The sequence below is a fragment of the Acanthochromis polyacanthus genome, chromosome 5 (assembly GCF_021347895.1).
Source record: "Acanthochromis polyacanthus isolate Apoly-LR-REF ecotype Palm Island chromosome 5, KAUST_Apoly_ChrSc, whole genome shotgun sequence".
Classification (NCBI taxonomy): domain Eukaryota; kingdom Metazoa; phylum Chordata; class Actinopteri; family Pomacentridae; genus Acanthochromis; species Acanthochromis polyacanthus.
Window position 1 is genome coordinate 33665775 of NC_067117.1, and position 20744 is coordinate 33686518.

The 20744-nt window shown below is 39.1% G+C and overlaps 1 protein-coding gene across 1 annotated transcript in view; it reads right to left on the reverse strand.

Moving 5' to 3' along the window:
- nol8 (nucleolar protein 8) overlaps positions 1-20744 on the reverse strand; it is a 37000-nt gene that overhangs the window by 3518 nt on the left and 12738 nt on the right. The window contains 10 exon segments of the mRNA XM_051948139.1: positions 1332-1393; positions 1738-1885; positions 3847-4127; positions 5806-5889; positions 5971-6109; positions 8541-8631; positions 9672-9776; positions 9847-10032; positions 10840-12188; positions 16537-16763. Coding sequence (XP_051804099.1) covers positions 1332-1393; positions 1738-1885; positions 3847-4127; positions 5806-5889; positions 5971-6109; positions 8541-8631; positions 9672-9776; positions 9847-10032; positions 10840-12188; positions 16537-16763 — 2672 coding nt within the window.

Genomic DNA, 20744 nt, shown 5'->3' on the forward strand with positions numbered 1-20744 from the left:
TTTCCTCTCTCATCATCAGCTGTAGAAAGATGTTTCACCATGCTGAATGTATCTTCCAACAACCTGCTCCTCTGTTCATTGTTTCTGAGTCATGCTGCATTTATTTATTCATCCAGTAAGTTTTATGTTCCCCTCTGTCTAAAATTGACCACAATGATTTGCACAGAGTAACATAACATTTCCAGAATTACTTGAAATATATCTAAAATGACTCAAAATTTGTCCAAAATAACTCAAAAGTGTCCAAATCTCAAGAACTCAAGAATTGTCTTAAATAACTTGATAATGGTCCAATGGACTTAAAAGGTGTCCAGAATGACAATTTTTTTGACATTTCTGAGTCTAATTTTGAGGCCTACAGATGGTACAAACACTGGAGACTCCACATATTATAGATATTTAACTGTTTACATGTTTACAGCCTCTACAAACTTTTTCACGTTTCTCCATGCTGAATGTTTCTTCCAACAACCTGCTCCTCTGTTCACTGTTTTAGAGTCATGCTGCATTTATTGTTTTCGTCCAGTAGGTTTGATTTTCCTCTCTGTCTCTCTGTGGAAACACTGCCTGCAGTTCAACCTGAAAACTCTCAGATTTTTTGTCACCTGACTGTTGATCGTAGCCGAGTCACTGATGGTTTCACAATAGCAGAACACGTTTAGAGCAAACAGTTGATTTTTGGCTAATTTTTAAATGACACTTGTAGATTAAAGTGATTTTGATGAAATATTGCAATTTCAGGCTCAGATTTGGTGAATTACTCCTGAATGCAAAGTGTATGAGTGGCTCAAGGACCCTCTGAAAGTTGAAAATCTGACCAATTTTTATGATTTTACAGTTTCTCTCTTTTGTAAATGGGTTTATTCTGGTAATAAATAAACAACATAGCACCTTCCAAACATACTAGCAAGTTTTGGAGTTCAGAAGATGAACAAAGATGTTTTCATGTCTCAAAGTCAGTGCAAATGGTTTATTTTTGGCAAATTTTTTAAATGCGACAAGTAGAATTAAGTGATTTTAGGTTCAGATTTGGTTCATTTTCCAGAAGCAGCTCCATGTTACAGATGAGTAGTTCAAGGACTGTCGTAAAGTTTTAAAATATGACAGTTTTTTTGAGTTTTTACAGTTTCTAGTTCTGACAAATTATGGAATTTTGGAGGATTTCTTCCAGGACAACATTCGTTTCAAACCTGCAGGTGAGTTTCAAGGTTCAGAGAGTTCAAATAAAGGTTTAATTTAAACATTTTGAACCACAGAGCGCTCTGATCACTAAAGAAACTCAGAGGAAAGTAAAAATTAAATCCGTTTCCTTCTAGAAATCGCTGTCCTACCTGTTAATCTGCTGTCGTCGAGGTGGAAGAAGAATAAATTCATCTTTGAAGGCGTCTCGTCTCTGAGCAGCAACACAAAAACACACAAGTTCAGACGGATTTAAAACCGTTTGTACAAAACAAACTTTCTGTGTTCCATGGCTTCACTAATTTTCTAAAACATCCATGAACTTATTATTTGGCACATTTCATCTCCAAACTGTTAATTTATGCATTTTTGCACTTTCTCATTAACAACAAATGCTGCTTTTGTGTGTTTTAAACTGAATATACCTCAGTTTTAGACCAGTTGTTGAATAAAGCAAAGGATTCCAAGTCATTTTTTAATCTTTTCATAGCCTAAACAATAAATGAAGCTGACACTGACATGCAGCAGTACAAAGAGTTTATTCTGAAGTTTTCTTACTCTGTAGTTTTGGCGTTGGAGCTGCTTTGCTCTTCCTCCTCCTCTTCCTCCTGCTCGTCTTCGTCCTCCTCTGAGCTGCTGTCGTTGAATCTTGGATCTTGTTGCCACGACACCTTTGGAGCCTGAATCATCTCCACCTTATATTCTGCTGCTCAGAGACACAAACATTTAAGAAACTGAGCTGCCGGAGACACAACAGAACCCCTTAAATCTCACCATGCAGTAATCAGATTACTTTTAAGTAGAACAGTAGAGTTTCTGCTCTGATGTCACATTCAAAACTAAACGCTTAGATTTGCTATTCTGCAAAATTCCAGGCTCCATCGTAGGAACTCGAGTTCATCTTTCATTACTGAGATTCTAACTTTTGATTCCTTCAATATTTCATTTGTCCATCTTTATTCTCAATCCTCTCTAGTTTTGCCTAAAGTTGTTCTTTTGGATTCAAGTCAAGACAAAGTTTGAAACATTTTCACTTTGTTCTTGTGTGATTCAGTTCTTTGCATGGTTCTCCTGCTGGAACATTTCTCTTCAACATTCACCTAGTTTTTTGGTTTTTCCACAGACATTCATCTATAAATATCATCTCCCTAACATCCTTATCACTCATGCAGCCTCATATCATAACACTCCCATCTCCGTGCTTCACTGTCAGGACTAACATTCACTGTGGCAGAACTGGTCAGCTTCACACCAAACATCTGGACTCCATCTGAGCCCAACAAATTCATCTTCATCTGACCAAAAAATCCCAACATTAATCAGATTCTTTTCATATTATTTAGCAAAGTTTACTCTGGAAGTTTTGCTCTGAACAGCAACAACAGTTCATTTCTTTTCCTCCGTCCACAGAGGTTGATGTTCTGAAGTGTCCATCACTGAGCTTCACACAAACTCTGATTTCCATTGATAACTTCTGAAGCAGCTTCCGTCTGTTTTTCACAGCTAGATGGTGAAAGTAGTTCTGTGTCTGTGGAGTCATTTTAGGAGGACGACCACTGCAGCCCTGATTAGTGCTGCTATGACTCCTTCTATACCTCCTGGTTACTGTGGTTCACTGATGTTTAGTTCATCTCCATGGATCATTTTCCATCTTTGTGAAATCTCACAGTCAGATTTTTCAGTTCCTCTGTTTAATTCTTTTCCATGTGGAGCCATGATGCAGACAGAGATACAACTCATTGGTCCAAAACTGAGAAAGTTTTGCTGTTCACAGCTCATTTTAGAACCATGTTCATGCAGTGATCAGTGTAGTTTCAATCATCACTGCTGGATTCACTTTTGCTGCTTTGAATTTTCAATAAGAATTTTAAATGTGTTCTTTCCAAAGTATTAGTTTTTTTATTATTCCTCAGAAGAAAAACTCTGTTCATCTTTGGAGTAATCTGATTACTGTAAGGTCACACTGTTCACAGCAGTGTACACACTTCTTTTGTATACTACACCAGTGGTACACGTTTATAGATGTTTTCAGTCTCTGTGGCTGTTTTGTCACCTATTGGAGCCGGTTTGCATCTTTTGTGGCCATTTCTGTCTCTTTGTGCTTATTGTGAGCCTCTTTGTGGTCATTTTGTCACTTTGTGGTCATTTTGTAGTTGTTCTGTGTTTCTTAGTGTATAATTTCAATGTCTTTGTTGTCATTTTGTGGTCATCTTGCGTCTCATTGAGGTTGTTTTGTCACTTATTGCGGTCATTTTGTGTCAATTGTGGTTATTTTTTCTTATTTTGTGGTCATTTTCTGTCTGTGATAATTTTGTGTCAATTGTGGTTATTTTTTCTTATTTTGTGGTAATTTTCTGTCTGTGATAATTTTGTGTCTTTTGTGGTTATTTTATATTATTTTGGGGTCATTTTCTGTCTCTTTCTCATCATTTTAGGTTTCTTTGTGGTCATTTTATACTTTGCAGTGGTTGTTTTCTGACTTTGTGGTCATGTTGTGTCTTTTTGTGGCCGATTTAAATATCTTGTATGAAGCCTGGTTAATATAACTTGTTCATAGGAGTAAACACTCCACTGTGTAAGTTTGCAGTAATCTGATTACTGTACGTTCATTCTTTTCACAGGGATGTTCTCATTTCTTTTCTACACTATACAAGAGATTAAACCCACCTGTCTCTGTTGTTGTGGTCTCTGTGTCGTCTCCGAAGAAGGAGAATTTGAATCCAGATGGATCTTCTTTCTCGGTGTTTGGATCAGCTGATATCGTCATCTCTTCTTTCTGTTGTTCTTCTTCCACTTGGTCCCAGTTGGTCGTCTCTTCTCCTTCCGTATCGCCGTCCTTCGTCTGTCCAAACACAGCCTTCAGGTCTCCAGAAACGTCGTAATATATCTCCTTAGAAACCTCTGGAAGCTTCTGAGCCTCCTCCTTCTTCTTCCTCCTGGCAGCTTTACTGTAAAAAAAAACAAACAGAAGATAGTTTAATGAGAACAGGTGCAGCTGAGGAGGTCCACGTCATGAAGGGGTCTAGGTAAGGAGAGATTTTCTACATTTTAGCACCAGTATTGGTTCTAAAACACCGTACAGTTTATTTTATCTGTTTTTAAAAACTTTATTTCTTTCATCTTTATTAAGGAACTGCAGAATCAGACAACAGCAGGATTCATATGACAGTGAGCTGCACACATTTATACACAACAGCAGGAACTTTATTCAGGTCATTTTGTGTCTATACTTATTTTAAATCTATTCGTGATTATTTTGTGTCTCTTTGTGATCATTTTGTGTCTTTTTGTGGTTCTTTTGTGCATTTTTGTGATAGTTTTGTATCTTTTTGTGGTCTTTCTGCGGTTGCTTTGTGTCTTGTGAATGTTTTGTGCTTTTTTTATAGTCATCTGATGTCTCTTCGTGGTCATTTTTGATTTGTTTTTGATCATTTTATGTCTCTATGCTTATTTTTTCATTTTGGATTTGTGTGTCTATGTGCATCTTTGTGATAGTTTTGTATCTTTTTGTGGTATTTTTGTTTATCTCTTTGGTTGTTTTGTGTCTCATGAGCCTATTTACAGTCATTTTGTGTCTTTTGTGATCGTTTTGTGTCTCCTTGTCTTTGTTTTTGACTTTAGGTGGTCACTTTGGGTCTCTGCGGTTGTTTTATGTCTCTTGATAGTCACGTTGAATCTTTTTATGATTGTTTTGTGTCTCTGTGATCATGCTGAATTTGTTTTTGATCATTTTATGTCTATCCTTGTGTTATTTCACTGTGGTAGTTCTGTATCTTTTTGTGGTCTTTGTGGTGTCTGTGATTGTGTTGTGTCTCTTTGCGGTCATTTTGTGTTTGTGATCATTTTGCATCTCTGTGATTATTTTGAGTCTTGTTATTGTCGTTTTGTCTCTTCATAGTCATTTTGAATCTCTGATCATTTTGTGTGTCTTTCTGGACGTTTTGTTCCTTTCTGCAGTCATTCTGTCTCCTTGTGGCTGTTTTGTTTCATTATATAATTTGTTGTGTGTCTTGTCCTTGTATTTGACCTTAAGTAGTGATTTTGTGTCTCTTAGTGGTTGTTTTGAGTCCTTCCATGATTGTTTTACATCTTTTAGTGGTTGTTTTGTCACTTTGTGGTCATTTTGAAGCTCTTTGTTTCGATTTGTAGTTGTTTTGTGTGTCTTTTGTTTGTTTGTAGCCTTTAAAGGCCACTTTGTGGTTGATCAGTGTCTCTTTTTGTGGTCGTTTTGCATCTTTTTTTGGCCCTTTTTTGTCTCTTTGTGATCATTTTCAGTCCCGTTGTAATCGTTTTGTGTCTCTTTATAGTGGTTTTATGTCTTTCTGCAATAATTTTGAGTCTTTGTGATAGGATTACATCTTTTACTGGTCGTTCTGTCACTTTGTGGTGATATTGTGTCTTCTGTGGCTGTTTTTCTCTCTCTGTGATCAGTTTGTGTGCCGTGTAAAGATTTTTTGTCTCTTTGTAGTAGTGTTGCTCCTGTTTATAGCCACGATGTGTATTTTTGTGGTTGATTTGTGTATTTTTGTAGTTGACTTGTGTCCTACATTCTGCCTCACAGAACAGCGTGCCTCTCCTCTGGACATTATAATTCCTTCTGCTGAGTGTCGGAGCAGAAACTCGTACCTTTCCTTCTTGGTTTCATCTGTTTTGGTCTCGAACGCTGTGTGTTCTTCTCTGCTGGGGTCGTAATGAAGCGCCGACACGTCTCTGCAAACACATTTTAACGTCTTCATTTAGTGCCGTTGAACATCAGTAGAGTCTGATTCGTTTTTTTTTTTTGAGTCCTACCTGAACTTCTTGGCTTTGCTGGCCGTCTTGCTGCTGCAGGTTTGTTCAGAGCTGCCGAGGACGCTGTTCAGGATGGACAGGTTCCTCTTCCTCTCCTCCTCCAGAGCTTCGTCTTCCTCCACCGGGCTCTTCTTCGTCTCTGAATCACAGCCAGAGGGATTATTTCACCAGTTAGAGAAGCTCACAGGTTCGGCTTCAGTGCAAACATCTGACATCAAACCGTTCAACAGATAAAACCACGTGGAGACGTTGGCTAGTGTTTTAAAATCTGTGAGTGAACTGAGCAAACACAGTAGAAATGTATCGACAAGCTTTCTTAATAATCACTAATTTAAAACCGTGTAAACTTCTTTTATTTGTGCTAAATGCATATTTTCAGGCCTTCTGAAGAAAATTATTTCTCAGACGAGTACAGATGTTTTCAGATCTACAGGAGATTTTTTTAGTAGAATAAATGAAAAAAATAAAACATAACCTTTGAAAACTCAACAAAATACACAGCAATCTGTCATCTACAAATAGAAACTAACTCAGATTTATTCCAGATTAGTTGACAAACTGTTTCAACCCTCTGAACTCCAAACAGCAGTTTCATTTCATTTTTCCTCACTGTGGTTAATTTTTCACAGCAATCTAAAGTCATGCAGCTCTATGGAAACTGAACAACCAAGAAGAAGGAGAGACAACTCAGAAATGTCTTCTATGCACAACTAGAATGACAGAAATCACACAAAAGAAAGATTTCTTTGAATATAGTAGTCCAGAATAATTCACAACTTGCCCAAAATTCCTCCAAAAATGCATCAAAACTGACTCAGTTTGTCCAAAATGGCTTTAAACTTCTCCAAAATTACTCAGAATCTACCTAAAATTACTTAAGATGTGTCCAAAATGAATTGAAACTAAATATTTCTTTGCATTTTTCTTCACTATAGGTTAATTTTTCACTGCATCATAAAGTCCTGAACCTCTGTGGAAACAGAGCGACCATGAAAAAGGAGACAGAACTAGAATGACAAATCAGGAAAAAAAATATTTCTTGTTTATTTTACATAAATAAAAAAAAAACTTGGAGTCAACATGTCCAACATCTTTCCAAGTGTGCCACCAACACTGAACAAAAAACTATGAAGACTCTACATAGATATACATTAAACTATTTACATTTTTTATTAGTTTCCATACTTGTCTCCTCTCTTCTCTGTAAAAACACAACCTGCAGTTCAGCCGATAAAAATCCCTAAATTTTTACCACGTCTGTTGGTCGCAGCTGAGTCACTGATGGCTTCATAGATGAGACAAAGAACACAGAATTTTGAGTTCTTTGTTGAATCTGGGTTGAGCAAAGAGTGTTTTTGGCAAATATTTAAATGAGACGTGCAGAATGAAGGGATTTTATGTTTAATATATTAATTATTTTTAACATACTTATTTCAAACAGGAATACAGTGCAAGAAATAAACAAAAAGAAAGAAAGAAGTGATTTTGATGAAATATTTCAAATTAAAGCTCAGATATGTTTCATTTTTTTCCAGAAAAGTAGTTCAGGAACAGTTGGAAAACAGCTGAAACTCTCTGAATTTTCACCACATGACTGTTGGTCTCAGATGACTCACTGATGGCTTCATGGTTGAACAGAGTAGCTCAGAATTTTTAGTTTTTTACAGAATCTGGTTTGAGCAAAAAGCATCACTTTTGGTGTATCATTAAATGATACATGATTTTGGTAAAACAGAACAAATTCAAGCCCAGATTTAGATCATTTTCCTCTATAACAGCAGACAGACGAGGAGTTCAAGGACTGAACTCTTAATTTTTTAAATGAGACATGTATGTAGGATTTTGATGAAATATTTTACGTTAAAGCTCAGATTTAGTGATTAATTAATTTTTAAATATGTATTTATTTATGTTTTTGTTTTGTTTTTCTTTTTTACAGATGAGTAGTTCAGGAACTGTTGCTAAACAGCTGAAACTCTGAATTTTCATCACAGGACTGTTGGTCTCAGTTGAGTCACTGATGGCTTCATGGTTAAACAGAGGAGATTAGATTTTTTTTGTATTTTACAGCATATAGTTAAAGTTAATTGTTTATTTTTCACAATTTTGAAAAACGGAAACATGTAAAATGAAGCGATTTTAATGAACAATCACAATTTTTAGGGTTAAATTTGGTTAATTTTCCAGAAGGAACTGAAAGTCACCAATGATTAGTTATTTTTTTGTAACGTGTCTCAGCTCAGTCACTGATGGCTTCATAGATGAACAGAGGAACTCAGAATTTTTAGTTTTTTCAGAATCTACTTAAAGCAAACAGTATGTTTTTGGTGAATTTTTAAATGAGGCACAATTTTAGTCAAACAGCACAACTTGTAGCTCAGATTTGGTTCATTTTGCTCACAGATTAACAGTCAAGAACTGTTGGAAACCTGATGATAGTACAGTTTCTGGCTGATAAGTGGTGTAATTCTGGTGGTTTTTAAAAACATAACATGCCTTTTAAATCTGTGGTGGGTTTGGTGGTTCAGACGGTTAAAGTCTAAAGCTCAGTTAAATTAAATCTTCCTCACCTGACTCGTCTTCATCTTCGTCCTCCTCCAGGAAGCGAGAGTCCATCTTGAAACGCTCGTCTGTCCCAAAGCGAGACTGCAGCTCCATCAGCTGAACAAACAAACAAACAAACAAACATAAATAGAGGTTCAGGACTTCAGATTGCAGTAAAGAAAAATGAGACAGAAGCAAAAAAGAAGACAAAGAACACCCTAAAACTTCTTTTAGTTCAAAGATTTTAGATAATTATTCTGCAAATTAGTCTGAATATTTTAGGTTTCAAGATATAAAATCTATTAGATTATGATGTTAAATTATAAAAGTGATAATAGAACATATCTCTGTGGCTGCTTTACTGTAAAAACAGAAGATAGTTTAATGAGAACAGGTACAGCGGAGGAGGCTGTGAGTAGTTTTATACGTCAGGAGGGATGCTTTCACATTTTTGTTTCTCTCTGTGGTAGTTTTGTATCTTTTTGTTTAATTTGGTATTTGTTTTGTGTCTTGTCTTTGCTTTGACCTTAAGTGATCGTTTTGTGTCTCTTTTTGATCATTTTGTGTCTCTCTTGTTGTTTTACATCTTTTTGTAGTCTTTCTGCTTCTCTCTGTGGTTCTTTCGAGTTCTTGAGTTTATTGTCATTTTGTGTCTTTGCTGTCATTTTGTTTCATTTTTTATTCATTTTTTTGTCTTGTCCATATTTTTGACCTTAAGTGGTCATTTTGTGCCTCTTTGTTGTCATTTTGTGTCTTTTTATAATTGTTTTGCATCTTTCATTGGTTGTTTTATCACTAATACCAATTTCAACTTACAAAATCTATATATGAAATAGATGATAATGCTAAAATATAGAAGTGAACGTAGAACATACATCTATATTTTCTTGTAGACACCACGAGCAAAAACACCCAACAACTACCTGAGGTTCAGAAGGTTAATAAACTGTAACCTACATATAAAATTATCAAACATTCTGTCAATATTGGATTTTTTTTCCTCCCTAAACTTCCTAAGAAATGACGCTTGGCTCTCGTGCACAGATTTTTTTTTTTTACATACGATTTAGATATGATTATTATATAATTATATATATATGATATGTATGATAATAAAATAATAAATGTAAAACTGATCAGTGAATTTGTTTTCTCACCTTCTGTCCTGCTCGACCTTCAAACTGAGGCCTGATGTCAAACCTGTGATCATCCTCGTCCTCCTCCTCGCTGCCATCGAACAGTCGAGGACCTGAATGTCTCGCCTGAAACACACAAACCCTCCGTTATCGTTTATCAATGAAGCTCTGGTTCAGTCAGGCCGTCTCCACTCACCTCCTCCTGATTGGCTGCAGCTGCCTCATCTCCAGCATCCTTGGCCTCTGATTGGCTGTCCATGATCAGACTCTTCCTGGATGCTGAGCGCTCTGAGATGCTCGACGGCTCTTCATCATCATCATCATCATCATCATCATCAGAGCCAAAGACGATGTGTTTCCCTGCTGCTGCTGCCGGAGCGTCCTGAAGAACAGATTCATGGTTAAAACAAACCGGTCTTTGAAAACGGAATAAAGTCTTGTTTTGTGTCTCATTTTTCTTTTTTTGTGTTATTTTTACTCTTATTTGTGTCATTTTGTCACTTTAAGGCAGTTATGTCTCCTCACTTTTATGTTGTGACCTTTTTAGCCCAGTTTTAACGATTTTTGTACCAGTTCTAATCATTTTGGACCAGTTTAAACCATTTTTGGACCAGTTTTGAATCATATTGGTTGGATTCTGAGCAACTCGATTTCAAGACATTTTGGATCATTTTACGGTTTTTGGGTTCATGTCAGGAATGTTTTTTGCCGCGTTGAAAACATTTCAGTCCTTTTGGACAAGTTTTAAGTCACTTTGGTCAGATTTTGAGTAATTCTAATTATTCTGAGTCAATTTTTTAATCATTTTTGAATGATAATTCAGACTAATTTTGAGTCATTCTTGAAGAATTTGGAGTCATATTGGACAATTTAAGACATTTTGGACAATTTTGAGTAATTTTTTACGAGTTTAAAATCTCTGGTAAAAGTTTGAGACGTGTTAGAAAAGCTTTTTTTTCATTTTGAAAGAATTTTTAGTTATTTTTGACAAATTTAGACAAATTTTGCATCAGTTTGGAAAACCTGCTCACGTTTCAAGATATGAGGCATTTTGATCAAAGTTGAATAATTTTGGACTAGTTTCCATACTTTTTCATGATATAAAAATGTGCTAATGATGTATTTTATTGTGTTAATCTGTCTCTACAATAACTTTTCCATATCTAGTGTTTATGGTGACTGAACCCACCAGGTTGGATAAAGCTCCCTGGATCAGCTTCTTGTGTTCTTCAGCTTCTTTCTGTCTCTGCTGGACGGCAGCCAGTCGCCTTAGGTTGGCCTTCCTCTGCCGCTCCTCTTCCTCCTCAGCTGCCAGCACGACTCGGACGGGAGGATGATCTTCCTCCTCCTCATCATCTTCATCATCACCGCTGGATGAAGAGTCAGGCTCTGCTTTCTCTGGGTTCATAGGAGACGCTTTTAAAACTTCAGGAGCAGTTTGGTTCTTCACAACCTCCTCTTCATCATCACCATCATCACTACTAAAGGAGGAGCCACTTCCTGCTTTCTCAGTGGTTTGACTTGAAGAATTTTTTAAAACCTTTGGAGCAGTGATGTTGTTTACTACCTCTTCTTTGATTAATTTATCAGTTTTCTCCTCTTCTTCATCACCCTCCTCTTCTTCCTCATCATCATCATCATCATCATCACTACTGGATGAGGAGTCACTTTCATCTTTCTCGGGGCTTTTACTTGACGACATTTCTAAAACTTTAGCATCACTTATGTCCTTTTCTTCTTCTTCCTCATTGGTTTCATCGTCTGCTCCTCTGAGGTTCATCTGTGCAGCTCCAGAGTTCAGTTTTTCTTCTTTAACCTCCTCCTGGTCTCGTTTCTCCTCGTCTCTTTCTGATTCCTCGTTCAGCACCTTCGTTCCTTTAAAAGCCGGCAGCGTCATTGACTTGCCTTCTTTTCTTTTCTTCTTCTTTTTCTTGTCTCGTTCGTCGTCGCTGCTGTCGTCCTGCAGGAGAGCGGCGAGGATCTCCTCTGGCGTGGTTCCCTTCTTGGCGGGTCTGGTGTCTGGTTCTCGCTCGGCGCTGAGGATTCTGGGAGCCGTAGTCTCCGACTTCTGCTCAGCATCTTCGGCCAGCTTCTGCAGATCAGCCAGCGAGATCTCCAGATGGGTGACGTTGGAAAACATGGCTTCATAGTCGGAGTCTGAACATGAAGCTGCTGATTCCGACTCCTCACCTTCATCGTCCTCCTCATCATCATCACTGTCTGACTCCGGGAGGCGGGGCTTCACCACAGGTACGACCGACAGTTTCTTACCTGGTTTCTGTTTACTGGCGTTTCCTCGCTGAAGTTTGGAGGTGAGATGTTCTTCACCATCATCTGAACTGTCTTCCTCCTCCTCAGCTTTACTCTTCTTCCTCTTTCTGTCAGTGCTGTTTCCTGTTGTGGGCTGAGAAGGTTTTTCTTGAGTCTGAGGAGGTTTTTCTTGAGTCCGAGGAGGTTTTCCTGGGTTCTGAGGAGGTTTTCTGGATGCAAAGATTTCGTCTGTATCTGCAGAATCATAGTCGTCTTCGTCTTTTTCACCTGGAATCACAAAGAAAAACTCGTTCTTGCAAAGATTGTCAAATTTTTTTTTTTACTAGGGTTCATCTTCATTTATTTCCCTAATCAATTAATGAATATAAGATTTCTTGTGACACCTGAAGAAAGCATTCATGCATTCTTCTTCATGCATTCTAGTTTGTTTTTTTTAACACCCAATTTCTACTCATTAAATGAACCTTCTGAACCCCAAAATCCACTTGCAGGTCTGAAAGGTGTGTTATTGTTTGTTTTTAAAATGCCAAATTAACACCATTTATCCCTTAGAAAAACAGTAAGGTTTTCAGCTTCTCCGTGGTCCTTGAAGTAATTGTGTGATTCTCAGTTGCTTCTTGAAAATTAACCAGAGCTGACCCTAAAAAATTGTTCTAGTTCATCAATGTTTCCTTATTATTATATTTTTTATGTGTTTCCTTTTAAAAATTGATGAAAAATAAACATTTAACGTTAACCAAATTCTGTACAAAACAAACATATTCTGAGCTGTTCATCACATTCATGAAAATTCAGAGAGTTTCAGCTGTTTTCCGGTTGTTCCTGAACTACTCATCTGCAAGGAATGAAACAAATCTGAGCTTTAATTTGAAATATTCATCAAAATCACTCCCTTCTCCTTGATTCATTTAAAAAATCTGCAAAAAAATGCACTCTTTCCTCAACTCAGATTCTATAAAAACTAAAATTCTGCTCTCCTTGTCACATCCATGAAGCCATCAGTGACTCAGCTGAGATCCAACAGTCGTGTCAAAAATTCTAAGTTTTCGGCTGAACTGCAGGTTGTGTTTATACAGACCAGCGAGGAGACAAGTATGGAAACGAGTTGTTTAAAATCAACTTTATGTCGAGCTTTTGTTTTTCCCACTTAGAAAAATGTTGGATATGTTGATTTCAAGCTTTTAAAAATTATGAGGGGCCGTACAAGACTTAATTCATTCTCGTCCTCTCACACACATATATTTTCTCTCATACTCACATACATTCTCCTGTGACACACATACATTCTCCTTTCACATACATACATTCTCCTTTGACACACATATATTTTCACTCTCTTACACGCATACATTCTCCTCTCACACACATACATTCTCCTTTCACACACATACATTCTCCTTTCACACACATATATTTTCCTTGCACACACATACATTCTGCTTTCACATACATACATTTTCACTCATGCACGTACATACATTCTCCTCTCACATGCATATATTGTCACACTTGCACGTACATACATTCTCCTTTCACATTCATACATTCTCCTAAATAAATAGACATATATGTATATGTACAAAGAAAATATATGCATGAAAGAGAAGAATGTATGTATGTAAGAGGAGAATGTATGTATGTGCGAGAGAGAATAGTGGAAAAGGAAGTAAGTATAGTGGAAAAGGAAGTCCATCGTTTTTTGCGCTGTGATTGGCTGAAAAGCTCAAGTGGGCGGTGATGTTCAGGTAACGGTTACCATGGCAGGTGGAGAGGAGTCCCGAGCGCTTCAGTAAGCCATTGGGGTTTCAAGAAACATTTTGTCATCCCCAGAAACGGTCACATATTATCGTCATCGCTTGAGCAGCAGGCGACAGGTTTATCTGCACCAAACTTTACTCACAGCACTGCGGAAAGTGAGATGAGACAACTTTTCAGACCTGCAAACTTCCAAGTCGCTGCAGCGGGACGAGCAGCTAACGCTAACGCTACACAAGGCCGAACTGGAGGATTACGTGTAGCGTTAGCGTTAGCTGCTCGTCCCGCTGCAGCGACTTGGAAGTTTGCAGGTCTGAAAAGTTGTCTCATCTCACTTTCCACAGTGCTGTGAGTAAAGTTTGGTGCAGATAAACCTGTCGCCTGCTGCTCAAGCGATGACAATAATATGTGACCGTTTGTGGGGATGACAAAACGGAGTGTCTACAGATACGGACCCGTACCCGCAGCCTGTGGCCTACGGATACGGCACTTTGCCTTACCATAAATATTAATGAGACGTACATGAATATTAATGAGTCGGCTGATGAACGCGCTTTGTGATTGGCTGGTAATCCGACGTACATAAATATTAATGAGCCGTCTTGGTAATCCGAGTGATGAAGGCGCTTCCGTGATTCGAGGTGAATCTGCGTGCCGAGCCTGTCATGTCAGTCCTCTGCTGTTCTCTTTTCTATCATGCATAATGTCTTATAAATATCATTATCTGACTTTTTCACTGACAGCGATTTGGGGGTTGAAATCGGCACTACTATTAAAAATAGCAAAACTTTTTATTCACGTGACCCTGTTCTAATAAAGCACAAACAGCAAACAAAACAAATGGCAGAACTAACAGTCAGCAAACGAAAAGTATTTTTTTACCTTCAAAAGTAGCGACAGACTATTACATATTAACAACCTAAACAAAACCCTGACGTATTTTCTACGTCTGTCAACACAGACACTGCACGTCAGTCACTTTAATGTTATCGGACTCTGTTGAATGGCTAATTTACATCACCACAAACAAATATCACAGTAAATCGAGTTTGTGGGTTTTTTTAATTCATGCCGAATTAAAGAGCTGCTCCTCACCATTCACGAGTGTTTGTTTCATATTCGACATCCTTAACTATATGTTGTAAATTAGCGCCCGAAATTAAATGGGAACATTTGCAATGGAGTTCGTCAGCCGCTTCCACCACTGAACGCGGTAAACTAATTAATAGGAACTGGACTTCAAACAATTTAGACACGGCGTCTCAAAGCGTAAAAACTGCAATGTCTAAAGTGTGAGAGGAGACGGTGTATTTTTGGTTAAATTATACAATGTTCGCCGTCAAAGTCATTCATATAAACTGCCTGTAATGTGCAGCAAATAGTAGTTAACCGGCGCCAGCTCTTCAGTGACCTTAACGGGTCCGTACCTCTAGTACAGATGCTACAGGTACGGATCCGTACCTGTAGCATCAACCATGACAAAATGTTTCTTAAAACCCCAATGGCTTGCTGAAGCGCTCGGGACTCCTCTCCACCTGCCATGGTAACCGTTACATCACCGCCCACTTGAGCTTTTCAGCCAATCACAGCGCAAAAAACGATGGACTTCCTTTTCCACTATACTTACTTCCTTTTCCACTATTCTCTCTCGCACATACATACATTCTCCTCTTACATACATACATTCTTCTCTTTCATGCATATATTTTCTTTGTACATATACATATATGTCTATTTATTTAGGAGAATGTATGAATGTGAAAGGAGAATGTATGTACGTGCAAGTGTGACAATATATGCATGTGAGAGGAGAATGTATGTGTGTGCATGAGTGAAAATGTATGTATGTGAAAGCAGAATGTGTGTGTGCGTGAATATTAAAATATATGTATGTGAAAGAAGAATGTATGTGTGTGCAAGGAAAATATATGTGTGTGAAAGGAGAATGTATGTGTGTGAGAGGAGAATGTATGCGTGTAAGAGAGTGAAAATATATGTGTGTCAAAGGAGAATGTATGTATGTGAAAGGAGAATGTATGTGTGTCACAGGAGAATGTATGTGAGTATGAGAGAAAATATATGTGTGTGAGAGGACGAGAATGAATTAAGTCTTGTACGGCCCCTCATAAAAAATGTTAGTGAAATACATAGTCAAGTATTTGACTCATTTTTCATCTTTTTTTTCCAGATTTCTATCATTTTAACTGCACATTTTTGTTCATGTTGATCACAGCTGTAAAAAACAGCTTCATGGATGTGACAAAAAGCTCCCAATTTTTAGTTTTTTATAGAATCTGGGTCAAGCAAAGACTTCAGATTTGGCAAATGTCTAAATGAGACATGCAGAATAATATCATTATTTTAAATTTAGCTTTGGTCAGATTTTCTGACAAAATGGCACCTTAAAGATGAGGAGTCAAAGCAACGAGTTCTTTCTCCTTCATACTGTGTCCACAGAGCTGCAGGACTATAGATTCCAGTGAAAAATTAACCGCAGCGAAGAAAAATGTGAACAAATGTTGAGTTTCAAGTCATTTCAGACAAATTTTGAGTGGCTTTCACTATGTAAAATCTGAGTCATTTTGGACACTTTCATGTAATTTTGGAGAAGTTTAAATGATTTTGGATAAACTGAGTCATTTTAACAAATTTTGAGGCTTTTTGAAGTAATTTTTGGGCAAATTGTCAATTATTCTTGATGACTGGAATCAAATAAATCTTTCTTTTATCAGATTTGTGTCATTCTAACTGTGTCACAGAGGACATGTCTGAGTTCTCTCTCCTTCATGGTTCTTCTGGTTCCATAGAGATGTTAGATTGAAAAAATGAACCACAGTAACAAATAAAAACCTGCTGGCACCTTTGTGTCCACACTTCTCTAAGTAGTCGAGTCCGACCACCTCCAGATTGTCGTCCTGCTGCAGTGCATCGTGGGAGGTTTGCTGATTGGCCACCAGCCTGCGGATCTCCTCGTCTGAATCGATGTCGCTGTCACGTCTCCACGTCCTCTGAGCCGGTCGAGGTTGTAATCCGTTGGTGACGTGACGAGCTTCAGTTTGATGAACAGAGTTAACAGGATGCTCAGATCTGAGAGGGGACAGAGGGGAAATATTCAGGATGACCCTGAGGCCACAATTTAATTAATTAATCGCTAAATACACACATGACAGTATTAACTGTCATAAACACATTTATGATAACATGAATCACAGAAATATTTAAATAAAACCAACTGGTGCAAGAATTTATTCATCATTTAAATGTGAAAATCCATTTTTCTTGTGTTTTGTTTATCTTGAAAACTTGACCTTTAGCCTTCGACAACTAAACAGCCTCCATCAGAACTTAATTCAGTTTCTACGAAGAAACAAACCAACCAGATACTGCTAAACAACTTCTTCTTTTCCTTTCGGTTTTTCCCTTCAGGGGTCGCCACAGCGAATCAATTGCCTCCATCTAACCCTGTCTGCTGCATCCTCTTCTCTCACACCAACTACCTTCATGTCCTCTTTAACCACATCCATAAACCTCCTCTTTGGTCTTCCTCTAGGCCTCCTGCCTGGCAGTGGGAAACTCAGCATCCTTCTACCAATATATTCACTCTCTCTCCTCTGGACATGTCCGAACCATCTCAGTCTGGCCTCTCTGACTTTATCTCCAAAGCCTCCAACATGTGCTGTCCCTCTGATGTACTCATTCCTGATCCTATCCATCCTGGTCACTCCCAAAGAGAACCTCAGCATCTTCAGTTCTGCTACCTCCAGCTCTGCCTCTTGTCTTTTCCTCAGGGACACTGTCTCCAGACCAAACAACATGGCTGGTCTCACCACAGTTTTGTAAACCTGTCCTTTCATTTTAGCTGAAACTCTTCTATCACACATCACACCTGACACTTTTCTCCAGCTGTTCCAGCCTGCCTGTACACGCTTCTTCACCTCTTTTCCACACTCTCCATTGCTCTGGACTGTTGACCCTAAGTACTTAAAATCCTCCACCTTCTTGATCTCTTCTCCCTGTAGCCTCACTCTTCCACTTAGGTCCCTCTCATTCACACACAGATACTCTGTCTTACCGCGGCTAACCTTCATTCCTCTCCTTTCCAGGGCAAACCTCCACGCCTCTAGCTTCTCCTCCACCTGTTCCCTGCTCTCACTACAGATCACAATGTCATCTGCAAACATCATAGTCCATGGAGACTCCTGTCTAACCTCGTCTGTCATCCTGTCCATCACCATAGCAAACAAGAAGGGGTTCAGAGCTGATCCCTGATGTAGTCCCACCTCCACCTTGAACTCCTCTGTCACTCCTACAGCACACCTCACCACTGTCTTACAGTCCTCATACATGTCCTGCACCACTCTAACATACTTCTCTGCCACTCCAGACTTCCTCATACAAAACCACAGTTCCTCTCTGGGCACCCTGTCATAAGCTTTCTCCAGATCTACAAAGACACAATGCAGCTCCTTCTGACCTTCTCTGTACTTCTCTATCAACATTCTCAAAGCAAATATTGCATCTGTTGTACTCTTTCTTGGCATGAAACCATACTGCTGCTCACAGATGTTCACCTCTGCCCTTAGTCTAACTTCAACTACTCTTTCCCATAGCTTCATCATGTGGCTCATCAGCTTTATTCCTCTGTAGTTGCCACAACTCTGCACATCTCCCTTGTTCTTAGAGATGGGCACCAGCACACTTCTCCTCCATTCCTCGGGCATCTTCTCACTATCTAAGATCCTATTGAACAACCCAGTCAGAAACTCTGCTGCTACCTCTCCGAGACACTTCCATACCTCCACAGGTATATCATCAGGACCAAGTGCCTTTCCACTCTTCATCCTCTTCAATGCCCTCCTCACTTCATCCTTTCTAATCTTTGCTACTTCCTGGTCCACAACAGTCACCTCTTCTACTCTTCGTTCTCTCTCATTTTCCTCATTCATCAACTCTTCAAAGAACTCTTTCCATCTTCCCATCACACTACTGGCACCTGTCAACACACTTCCATCCTTATCCTTTATCACCCTAACCTGCTGCACGTCCTTCCCATCTCTGTCTCTCTGCCTTGCCAACCTGTAGAGATCAGTCTCTCCCTCCTTACTGTCCAACCTAGCATACAGGTCATCATAAGCCCCTTGTTTGGCCTTTGCCACCTCTACTTTCACCTTACGCTGCATCTCCCTGTACTCCTGTCTACTCTCTTCAGTCCTCTCAGTGTCCCACTTCTTCTTAGCTAACCTCTTTCTCTGGATCCACTCCTGCACCTCCTCATTCCACCACCAAGTATCCTTATCTCCTTTCCTTCCAGATGACACACCAAGTACTCTCCGACCTGTCTCCCTGATCACATTTGCTGTAGTTGTCCAGTCATCTGGAAGCACCTCCTGACCATCCAAAGCCTGTCTCAACTCTTTCCTGAAAGTCATACAACACTCTTCCTTTTTCAGCTTCCACCATTTGGTCCTCTGGTCTGCCTTTGCCCTCTTCATCTTCTTCACCACCAGGGTCATCCTACACACCACCATCCTATGCTGTCTGGCTACACTCTCACCTACCACTACTTTGCAGTAACTGATCTCCTTCAGATTACACCGTCTACACAAGATGTAGTCTACCTGTCAGTGGCGGCCCGTGACCAAAATTACCAAGGAAGCCAGTGTGAACAACAAATTAGATTTGGTGTTTTAACTGTTATTTTCATGTAAACAAATCAGCCTACTGTTACAGTACCTTTATTCTACCGACTTCTCATTCATTTCAGTGAAAAAAAAAAGGTTAAGTGCTCCAGGGGTTGTTCAGGGAGCCGGTAGACTGGTCAAATAGGAGACATGGCCAGCAGAAAAGCTGGTTAAGCTTGGCACTTCCCGTTAGCCACTCGTTTCTGGCATAGTTAGCTTCACAAAAAGAGCGAGCTTTTCCATTAGCTCTACACTTAGCTAGATTGAGCTTTGAAGTTGGCATACCGTCCCTTTTGACTTGTAGTTGAACTTCAAAAGGAAGTTTTGTGAAGTCATTTTTTTACAAGAAACTCAAGGTCCCTGTCACCATCCATTCTCTGGCTACTTGCTGTGTGGGCTTGCTGGTGCCTGGCGGGACAGCGGCATTCGTGTGGTTATTGTTCATCACAGTTTGTGATTGGTTGGAAGCCAGATTTGATCTGGCCTCCCTTATGTTTTTTTAATGATGCATCGACCATTAAGCGATGAGCCTTGCTTCAATCTGACTGGCTAATACGGGCTGTTTTTTTCTCTAAGGGAGGCAAGGCGAAGCTGGCCTCCGAACAGACAGACAGTGCAGAGGGCATGAGAGACGTAGTGTAATGCAGAAAAAGAGCTTGACAAGAGGGGTGCTGTTTTGCTCCTCACAAAGCAGAAATGCCTGATGTAGTGTTTTGACAACAAAGAATGACAAAAATATAAAACATAAAATACATAGTGGTGAAGATTATTTATATTTTTCTTTCTTGCATATTTTTTGGGGAAGCCAGGCTTCCCTTGGCCTCCGTGAAAAACCGCCACTGCTACCTGTGTACTCCTACCTCCACTCTTATAGGTCACCCTATGTTCCTGCCTCTTCTGGAAGAAAGTATTCACTACAGCCATTTCCATCCTTTTTGCAAAGTCAACCACCATCTGTCCTTCTGCATTGCTCTCCTGGATACCAAACCTGCCCATGACCTCCTCATCATCTCTGTTTCCTGCACCAACATGTCCATTGAAGTCTGCACCAATGACAACTCTCTCACTTCTAGGGATGCTCTGCATCACTTCATCAAGGTCCAACCAGAATTTCTGCTTCTCCTCCAGCTCACATCCTACCTGTGGAGCATACCCACTAACAACATTGAACATCACACCCTTCGATTTCTAGCTTCAGGCTCATCACTCGATCTGACACTCTTTTTACCTCCAGGACATTCCTAACAAACTCCTCTTTCAAGATAACTCCTACTCCATTTCTCTTCCTATCTACACCATGGCAGAACAACTTGAATCCTGCTCCTAAACTTCTAGGTTTACTACCTTTCCACCTGGTCTCCTGGACACACAGTACGTCCACCTTCTT